The sequence below is a fragment of the Mus musculus genome, chromosome 3 (genome assembly GCF_000001635.26).
Source record: "Mus musculus strain C57BL/6J chromosome 3, GRCm38.p6 C57BL/6J".
Classification (NCBI taxonomy): domain Eukaryota; kingdom Metazoa; phylum Chordata; class Mammalia; order Rodentia; family Muridae; genus Mus; species Mus musculus.
Genome location: NC_000069.6, coordinates 133,340,035 through 133,350,972, shown reverse-complemented (window position 1 = coordinate 133,350,972; position 10,938 = coordinate 133,340,035). Strand labels below are relative to the sequence as shown.

Sequence of the window (10,938 nt, the reverse complement as noted above, 5' to 3'; positions counted from 1 at the left end):
GTTAACAGTGCCATTTCCAAAAGACGTGGGTTGTTAAATAAAAAAAAAATCTCAGAATAAGGCATGCTCCCTCTATGAGGGTCAGGGTGGCCCCAGTGTGTGGGGAAGAGGACCGTGCCAACAAACTTGGTAAGGTTGAAGGGGTTCAGAGACCTTGGCACCCAGACACCCCTCACAAGACAGTAGGCATCTCCCTGCTTGATACCGGATTCCTGGCCTGGAACATGTGACCACACTCCCCACCAATGGTCACACAGGTCAGAAAAGAGTTCTCCATGCTAATGAGGTATCTAGATGAGCCATGAGGGTTTGGCCAATAAACTTCCCTTCCAGACAGTCCTTCCTACAGAAGGTATTTAATCTCTGGTCCACCCTGAGGAAGTGGTATGCACCCATTTTCCACAATGAACAGTTACTAAGTGGTATGGATCTGGGCCACCCTGACCCTCATAGTGGGTATGCACCCATTTTCCACAATGAACAGTCACTAAGTGGTATGGCTCAGCACGGGCTGTCTCTCTCATCAAGAACCTCGGTAGGGAGCACGGAGAAAGCCTTTGTCTACAGAGCCTTCTCATCTTCCTTGCCCACGGAAGGCTCCTCCGTGGTCCTGGACATGCCATGGCTGAGCTAGGCTAGAGTTCTTCTTCCCCCTGCCCATTGTAATCCTCCGCCCATGGGCCCCCTCTGTTCCGATTCACCTTGAGATTTCCTGCAGCATGTTTCTCACTTGGGCTGAGACCTACATTTTAGGCTACGCTTTCCCACCCCGAGTGGTATATAGAAGCTTCCCACAAGCCCGGCACCTGATGGTGGCATCGGTAAAACAGGCTAGTGTCTCCCATTTGCCTGCCCAAGTGGTGTTCCCACACCCCAGCAGCAAGGCAGAGGTCTTAAAAACAACACATGCTATTTACAGGGTCCTTGGTTACCCCCCATAACTATATAGGGTGAGACCCTACAGCTGAAGACACCACAAACTTTGACTGCAGGACAATGACAAATATCAAACTAATAGGAAACTCCCTCCCTTCTGGTTAGCTTTCATAGTGCCAAAATGTGCTATGCAGGCTGCAGGGGTAGCAAGGCATCAACGGTCTTATTAGCCCTGCACCCTGCAAGCTCAACCTTGGCACGTGGGCAAGACGAACTCACTATTGTAACAGCTGCACAAGTGTTCGGGGTAGCCAGCTTTCTGACTAGACCTGAAGGCTGTTTCACAGGAGGAGACTTCATGCCTGGTACTTTTGTAAGCCTAGTGAAGAGACCATGACGTAGGAGGTCATAGGCATGGAGGAACCTGCTAGTGTTGCTTTGCTAAGTGGTCATGTTATCAGACTGCCTTCTAAATATTTGTGTCTATACACAAAGGCATGGGTTGCTCTCAACCTTGGTAGCTCAGAAAAGCATTTTTTCCCCAGCATTAGGCAGCAGTCAATGCCCAGGCTCAGAATTGGTCAGAGCGCCAAGTGTAAGCGACTGTGGGTGCCCAGCCCTAAACAGGACATATCTTTGTCAATTACCACCTTCCCCTACCCTCCGAGTCTCAGGAGACATCAAGGAAGAGCAAGAGAATATAAACGCTAGAGTGGTATAGAATGCTGTCTTCTGAACATGACACACATGAACTTAGACAGCTGTGGTTGCCTCCCTAAGTTCTACACTGGACAGTTTAGAACCATTGCTTGAAGTTGGTGAAGTACCAAATCATATATACACTAGCATCTGAGCATAACAGTGGCCATCTTCATCAGAGATGTTGTGAGTGCTTGTGCGGGACCCCAGGACTAGGGCCTGGCAATGTACTCTTGCAGAAGGAAGGCAGGAGAGAAGGTTATCAGACCCATCTGTCACTCTCTCCTGCCCCTCCCAGCTACTGTGTATAATTCTCCCTTAACTGCACATACTTTTGTGGCCTCAAGAGGTGCTAGAGACTGTGGAAGGCTACCTGAAGGGACACTCCCTCTCTATGCAAGTCATCATCATTGCTGGCTGGGGTGGCTTTTTGCTGGGGTGGCTGCTTTGATATCACCTACACTCCTGTAAAGAGCCCTCACCCATGCTCTGAAGGAAGCCCGAAAAACTCATTGCTTCCCTGAGTGGAGTGGGTGGAATGTACCTAGGTTTGGTGCTGGTGCCCTAGAAGGAGGCAGTAGATGCCTGTTTACATGCCTCCCTCCCCAGCCCAGAGGCAAGAGTTCCTCTAGTAAGTACAACTTGTGACACTTAGAGTTATTAGAATAATTTAGGAAGAAATACAAAATATTAAAAAATCAGAGAAGATCAGGAAATGTTGAAGAAGTCCCTGTCTTTCTAAGTACCAGCTCAAGTCAAAGAAAATACACAGATTAAGAACTAGCCATATAAACACACTGCTTGCAAAACAAAAGCACTATGCGGAAGAACTAAAGAGGAGGAAGCAGGGAGATAGGAAGACTGAAGGAAGGGAAGGAAAGGAAGAGGAGGGGAGGGGAGAAAAGGGGAGGGAGAGAAATGTAAAGCAGAAGGTAGAAACACATAGTACCAACTTTTTTGTATCCCACACAAAGTATCACTTGTCTGTCTCCAACTTTTCTTTCCCCTTCTGCCTCCTAGGGATATGACACAACTCACACAAAAATATATTAGGCTAATCTCTGTGGACTACAGAAGGAGAGTTTTAAAACACTGCTTAGCCCCTAAATATATGAGTCGTTGGTGCCTTCCATGCCTCCCTTTTCAATTCTAAGAATCCCAATGACACATTGATTTACTTCTGTTTTTCAGAAAGGGTCAGACTTACCATGAAATTTTTCAGCCTCAGGATCATTCACATTGATAGCAATTATTTTCCAATCTGTTTCACTCTGATCAATAAGTGCCAAAGTCCCAAGGATCTTCACATGGACCACGTCTCCACGGGAAAGAACCTTCATAGAGAAAAGGCCTGTCATTTGCAAGGGAAGGTTTAACCATAAAACCGCACTCACGAGACAGAAGCGCATATAGTTCCAGTAGATATAAACCATGTAGAATGATCAGGAAGCCTGCCGGGCAGGACCCTTGCCAGGAGCGAGTAACTCAGGACTTCTACTGTCTTTTCCCACGAAAGAACTGCCAACTAAGGAAACAAAACAATCAATCAAACAAAAACCTCTATGTCCTTCTAGAAAGCCAGACATTAAACAACAAGGCATGCTGTAGAACCCTGACTCCAGAAGGAAGCTACCCAAGGAGGCGGCCCTTGCAATTGTCTGGGCTTTCTGCCCAACACATCTGTGGAGCACAGGCTACGGAAGGGGAAGCCAGCAAGTGTCCTCGGCCCTCCACATCTGTCCCAGGGCATGGGTGCATATCTATGCGCAAGCACATAAGTGTGGTGCACACACATACACAATAAATAAACGAAGAAAGAAACATGATACAATGTGAAAACAACAACAACAACCCCCACCACAATTTGTGTGTCACAGTCTGGAGACTAAGATTTTACCTCAGAAATACACACAGTGTAAAAGAGGCTGAAAGTGGGATTAAACCAGTCCTCAAGAAAAGGCTACTTCACACCAGCCCCAACAAGTGAAACAGTGACGATTGTCTTAAAAAGACAACATGACAGTGGAATGATTAGTGCTACACAGAGACAAAACAGGTTCAAAAGATGCTGAGAAGTGAGGTTAGGATAAGTTAAGTAAGAGGCTGGGCCAGGGGATGGCTCAGGAGCTCAGCACTTGCTGCTTCAGCATGAGGACCTCAGTTCGATTCCCAGGACTCCCGTTAAAAGCTGGGTGAAGAGCTTGTGACCCCACTGCTGGGAATCAGAAGCACAGTGAGACCCTAAGTCTCTGATCATCAGCTCAGCCAAACGGACAGGAGCCCAAGGTCATGAGAAACCCTGCCTCAGCACCCAAAGTGGACGGCACCTGAGCAGGAATGACACCAGAGGCTGACTTCTGTCTCCATATCATGTAACACAAGCACACATGCCCTCTCCCATGTACATATGCATGTATACACACAGGCACATCATATACATGCACTACACCAGAAGTTGACTGAAGCTCCTTGACTTGAGAAAGTGATTTCAGAACCCGTAGGTTGCCAATGCCGCAATTCCTTTTATATCCTTTGTATTTGTTAAATTTTTAAAAAAAAATTATTTTATTTACATTAAAGTCAGTCCTTCCCACAGTTCCTCATCCCATTCCTCTTCCCCCTTCCCTCTGAGGGTACTCCTACCCCCCAACAGACCTCCTCCTTCCCTGGGGCCCCAAGTCTCTTGAGGATCAGGCTCATCTTCTCCCACTGAGGCCAGACCTATGCTACATATGTGCCAGGGGCCTGGGACCAGCCTGTGTATGCTCCTGGTTGGTGGCTCAGTCACTGGGAGATCCCAGGGTCTGGGTTAGTTGAGGCTGCTGATCTTCCTATGGGATCACTCTACCCTACAGCTTCCTTAATCTTCCCCCTAATTCAACCATAGGGGTCCCCAACTTCAGTCCAATGGTTGGGTGTAAGTATTTGCCTCTGTCTCAGTCAGCTGCTGGTAGGGCCTCTCAGAGGACAGCCATGCTAGGCTCCTGTCTGTAAGCACATCTTGGCATTAGTAATAGTGCCAGGCCTTGGTGCCCCACCATGAGATGGACACCAAGATGGGCTGGTCATTGGACTGCTTTTCCTTCAGCTTTTTTTTTTTTTTTCACTTTCATCTCTGCAGTTCTTTTAGACAGGAACAATTCTGGGTCAGGAATTTTGACTGTGGGTTAATAACCCAGTCCTTCCACCTGAGGCCCCGCCCATCTAATGGAGGTAAAGTCTTTGAGTTCCCTCTCCCCAGTGTTGGGCATTTTGGCTAAGGTCACCCACAATGAGTCCTGAGAGTGTCTCACCTCCCGGGGTCTCTGGTGCTTTCTAGAGGATTCCCCCACTTCCCACCCCGAGGTCACTTATTTCCACCCATTCTCTTGGCCCCCGGGGCTTCTCTCCTGACCACTCCCTACACATTTGATCTGTTCCCCTTCCCCTCCCTCCCTCTGCCTCCTGTGGTTATTTCCTTTCCCCTTCTAGGTGAGATTGCAGCCTCCTCACTTGAGCATTTCTGCTATATTCTATTTTCTTTAAAGGTTTAATTGGCTAATGAACTCCTCCGTAAGCTTACACTATGAACATATTGCCTTATGATTAAAGATGGAGCTCACCACTCAGAAAACAAGGTGTGCAAAGCCAAGTCATTTGCGTGCTTTCAAAGGGTTTGCTTAGAGAAAGAAAATGATGTGAAGCCATAAAATCAGGTAATTTTATCCCACACATTTGCAAAATGACTCTCAAGTCTTAACCTGAGTGTACATGAAGGCAGTGATCACCACACAGCAGCCACGTGTGTGACTGTGTCAGTGACACTGACACCTCATCTTTAGAGCAGAGAGTCGGGTCTCGTGTGGCTAGTCTATCCTCTATCAAATTCTTGATCCTCAAAGCCCAAAGGGAAGATGTAGAGATACTTATAAAAATGGGGGTGACCTTTCTAATGTGGGGTATGCCTACTCTCAAGCCTGAAGCACTTCACAGGGCAACTTTGCAGCTGGTAGGTAAGGCTAAGTTTTCAGGCTGGGTCACATAGTATTCTCTGATGGCGACTCTCCATTCTAAAGAGGGTGTGGACAGAGAGGATCTAGAGACCAGAAACAGGCAGAAGGAGCTAGGATCTGTCAGGAGAAGCAATTACAGTATCTAGAGTACAAACCCTTGAGGACAAGGCATCATTCAGAAGAGCATGGTACAAGGGACCAAAGGAATTGTGCAGACTTCATAAAACAAACCATCTTGAGTCTGAAATTTCTGTGCAATCGTCCATGAAAAGCTGGCCGTGTTGGGTAACTCAGAGGCACTGTGGCCGAGCTGCTTTCCAGCAGAGGCAGTTCTGACCTCTGCTTATGAGCATCTCAGTGCAAGAGGTGAGGGTGCCTGAGAGATACACTGCTCTGACAAAGATTTAGCCACCTCAACACCAGCCTCAATACAGAGGCAGGCAGCAGGGAAGTTCTTGAGCATTTCCACTTCCAATTACTCTGTTTTCTGACTCACAAGACTTATTTTCCAACAACATAACGACGGTGAGTCTGTTTTGTAGGCTGTAAGGAGAGCAGGAAGCAAGCTGAGCCGATGGTCAGGTTTCATCAGATGAGTTAGCCTTTGCTCTCATAATAACCCCGAGAGAAAGGGAGCCTTATTTCAAATGAAGCATTGCTTGGCTGTACCTGAACAGAACCCAAAACTGCAAAGGAAGCTTAGAACAAACGGCAAAATCCCTAGGAAGCAGCCACACTCCAGTAAAAATCAAGTCAACGAGTTTATGCTGACCGTATGTGCAGTCTTCACATGGAGGACAGATGAATGAACATGGTCTCCCAGAAATTCACAATGTTAAAATCTGTCTGTGGCCCTCAGTCTATCAACTGACAGGCTCCCGTTTCTTTCCATCACCCAGTAGCTATGTGTGTTCAGACTTCTCACGGCCTTTTTTCTTAAAGCACACTTAAGGATACTCCTCAGACACTGCTTCATTCAGAGGTGACTATATTAGCTTCTTATTTAGTAAGTTCTGCCACAGCTCATGCTGACTAGAGGAGTCAGTTGCTCTCGTTGCCAGAGGACATCAACTGTCCCTGCTGGGCTGTCACTTTACCCTTGCAGTGACGGGATGCAACACATGCTGTGACCACTTCTGCTGGAGCAAACACTATTCAGTTTCCAAACTAGGCTGAGATTCTGAAGCAAGACCATAACATCGTCCCCAAGTTTCAGGTAAAGCCAGCAAGTCTTGTGGGGAAATTTCAAAAGGCAGGATCTTTTGTCATAAATGTTGGGTTGAATTTGTTCTCCACAATCCTAAGAGATGACTTGGGGCAAATTATTCCACAGTGTTGTAGGTTCTAGTTTCTCACCAGTAAATGCAAGGCCTCAGGAACCCAGAATAATCAATCATAAGAGGGGCCTTTAAACCTATGCTCCATACTGATCTGGTCCTAAAGAGAACAAACTTCAACCCGGCCCAGTTAACAACAGAGAATAATGGTAAGTAGCAATGTGTCAAGCTGTGTACAACAGTGTGAATAGGTTTTCTACTGCTGTGGACTGTCTTAGGGTTTTACTGCTGTGGACAGACACCATGACCAAGGAAGGTGGCTCTTATAAGGACAACATCTCATTGGGGCTGGCTAACAGGTTTAGAGGTTCAGTCCATTATCATCAAGGCAGGAGCATGGCAGCATCCAGGAGGGCATGGTATAAGAAGAGCTCAGAGTTGTACATCTTGTTCCAAAGGGAAACAGAAGACTGGCTTCCAGGCAGCTAGTGACACAGCTACTCTAACAAGGCCACACCTACTCCAACAAGGCCACACCTACTCCAACAAGGCCATACCTCCAAATACTGCCACTCTCTGGGTCAAGCATATACAAAACATCACATGGACCAAAGAGTCTGGAATGGCCGAATTTTCTGCCTAGGGTTTAAATAGTAGGCAGGCCTACAATATTGCCAGTTCTAGAATAAACTAATAAAATATAATAATTAATATTCTCCACAATAATTATATACTACATACCTACTATATACCACACTTTATATGTAAAATGTAAAAAAAAAATGCTTTCAATAATAATTATACACTTGGGAGGTAGAGGCAGACAGATCTCTGTGAGTTCCAGGACAGCCTTGTCCACATAGTTGGAGGACATCGAGGCTATACAAAGAAACTGTCTCAAAAAAAAACCCAAATAAACAAAACACACACACACATACACACACACACACACACACACACACACACACACAAAATCCACACACACACACACACACACACACACACACACACACACAAAATCCACATTGAATTTTCTTAGTATTATTCTTGGCTTTCAGATAAGTGTGACTGTGTCATGTCAATTTATGTCAAATGTTGCTAACATTTTTTCCAGTTACAGTCTCACTAATTACGTGTTCAATGGCGCATTGACTCGGGTGAAAATAAGATGCCTTTAATGTTTTTATTCATACCAGGTTTAAGTTGACTGAATATTTTGTACTAAATAGGAATTGACTACACACCTCTCCAAGAGTTATATCCTAAGAATAAGAAAAAAAAATAAAAACATAATCTTTCCAGCAATGAAATTTTACTTAACTTAGTGACCTTCACTTGTTATGAAATAAGAAATGGGCAGGAAACCCAGCATGGAATCTTGGCAAAAGAGTTGGTCCTTACGATGATTAATCTTTTTTTATATAACCTATTTAATATTATACATATCTGTTTATCCCTCTTAGAAGAAAATATTTTTACAAAAGAAGGGCCAGCGACAGGCCCAGAGTGGGATCCAGCTCAAGGGGAGGTCCCAAGACATGACACTATTACTGAGGCTATGGAGCTCACACAAAAAAAGATCTATTATGACCGCCTCTGAAAGATCCAACAAGCAGCTGGAAGAGTCAGATGTAGACATTGGCACCCAACCAATGGACAGAGGCTGCTGATCCCTGTTGTTGAATTAGGAAAAAGCTGGAAGAAGCTGAGGAGGAGGGAGACCCTGTAGGAGGACCAGCAGTCTCAATCAACCTGGACCCCCAAGATCTCTCAGACACTGAGCTAACAACCAGGCAGCATACACCAGCTGATATGAGGCCCCCAACACACATGCAGTAGAGGACTGCCAGATCTGTGTTCAGTCAGAGATGACGCACCTAACCCTCAAGAGAATGGAGGCCCCAGGGAGTTTAGAGGTCTGGTGGGGTGGGGTGGGGGTTGTGGACATCCTCGTGGAGACAGGGGAGTGGGGAGGAGGTATGGGATGTGGATTAAATTTTTATTTATTTTACTTATTAAAATAAATAAAAAATAAAAAATAAATTCAGAAAACTGTATCTTAAATTTGAAAAAAAATCAATACTTCATTCATATTTTTTTGTTGAATTCATGTGCCAGGCAAGAATAACAGTAACAGACACATGAATTCTAACAAATCTGGGTATAAAATCAGAATTTTGAGACAGAAAGGATCTCTTGCCTCACAAAGGAGAAGGGATTAGAGGGCGAATGAGAAGAGGAAGAGGTGCCAAAACAGTGGAGAAAATGGAAAGAAAGCAGAAAATCAAGACACGAAAAAGCAACAAATGACATGGACGACTAAGAGATGACAAGGGGGAATTGGAAGGATGGACATTGGAAACAAGGAGAGAAGCAAGAATCCTAAGATGCCGCCTGAAGAAAAGTTTCCAACAACTGACTTCAACTAAGTCAGAAGACGGTACCAACTAACAAATTCCACTTGACATTCTTTAAATTAGGCATATTCTCCGTGCCAGGGTTGAGACCAGCAGTGATGACAGGTGCAGTGGACACCCCTGTCTTTAGAGCTTTACTATGCTGACATCTGAGTGTACGCAGGACTGTGCATGTGCCTAGCAAAGAGCGGCACCCGAAGCCAGTGGCGGTTGCGACTGCCCAGAGCAGTGAGTTTTCAGGTCAACCAGGAAGAGGGCATGGTGGGAAAGTGCAACTCTCTCCATAAAGAGAACGACTGACGGCCCGTTCAGATGGATTATAGCTGGCAGGCAGTGTGCAAACAAGAAGTAGGGAAGAAAGAATGCCAGGAGAGGCTGTTCCAAAAGGCACACAAGTTTGGCACAATAGAAACCTAGCGAGGAACTGGGTTAGCGGAAGAAATACGTCAAGTGAGACGTTACCATCAAACTCGATGAAGCTGCTGGCAGTGAGAAGGGAAAGAATTCATTTTGAAAGCTCTTTGGGACACAAAATCAATATTGCATCATTAACTGGGTGAAGAGAAGCAAGCCGTCAGGATGATGCCTGTTTCTGGTGGAAGAGAGGAGCCGTGAAAGGACAGGGCCATGCTGTCTTCAGGTAGTAACTTCTCTACTTAGTTACTGCGCCTCTTGTTGCCACCTTTTGTTGCCAGTGCCCTGTCACCCGATCCCCCTTTAAAAAATACTGAGAGCTGTGAATTTAAAAATGAAAAAAGTGAATGTAACTTAGAATACAAGTGAAGAGGCCCAGGAGACATCAGAGTATGGCCACTGAATGCAAGGATATGAGCTGAAGTTGTCAATTTAAGAAAAACCTGGGGTCCTTGGGAGGTGGACAAGAATTGACAAGGACTCAGCCTCCTGCTCCCCAGGGCTGAGTGGACAGAAGGAAAGCTCGCAACAGAAACCACGGGGAGGGAGCCAGAATACAGAAAGTAAACCTTTGGGATGCAATATAAGTTCTGTGCACGACCGCCTGAGCCTCAAAGGAGGAAGAGGGTAGTGAGCACTGAAGGAGCCCCACAGCCTCTACAGTGCTGTCCCAGGGTCCCAGGGAGGGTGGTGTGCTTCCAATGATGGCGGGAGGGAAGAAGGACCAACTTCACGGCAGAGTGACAGCTCAGAGAGCAGTAGGAGATGGAGGGGAACCGAAAGCCCTTCTTACCTGGCTCTGTGTAGAGGTCAGGGATGATGCACGGTAAGAAGCCAAAGATGAAAGAGTTGTCGCTGATCCGAAAGAGAAAGAAGAGGAAACCGCCACTTACAGGCAGGTAGTGTGGAAATCTAGAACACAGGTATGGGGTTGGAGGAGCATGCAGCAGCTTACACAGGTCTGCGGGAACGGGGAGAGAGCTTGAACCCAAAGATGAGAGGCTCTCCTGGGAATGCCAACCATATAGGAGGAGCACAGGACAAGAAACAAGTGCAGGCGGCGGAAACAGGAGCTGGACAGACAGAAGAGCTGATCAGCTCTAAGTCCATAGGCCTGCGGACTTCATTTCTCTCCACAGGACTCGGCAGCCTGGAAGCAGGTATGGAAAGAAAGAGGAGGAGGGTTTTTGTTCTGGTGTGTGTGTGTGTGTGTGTGTGTGTGTGTGTGTGTGTGTGTGTGTATACACACGCACGCAGTACCCC

General features: G+C 46.2%; 1 protein-coding gene across 6 annotated transcripts in view; it reads right to left on the bottom strand.

Annotated features, from left to right (window-relative positions):
• Positions 1-10,938, bottom strand: part of Ppa2 (pyrophosphatase (inorganic) 2) — a 68,177-nt gene that overhangs the window by 27,263 nt on the left and 29,976 nt on the right. For all 6 annotated transcript variants that reach the window (XM_006502216.4, XM_030252857.1, NM_146141.2 and 3 more), the window contains one exon: positions 2,783-2,909. In XM_006502216.4, the coding sequence (XP_006502279.1) occupies positions 2,783-2,909 (127 nt within the window). The remainder of the gene's footprint in view (positions 1-2,782; positions 2,910-10,938) is intronic.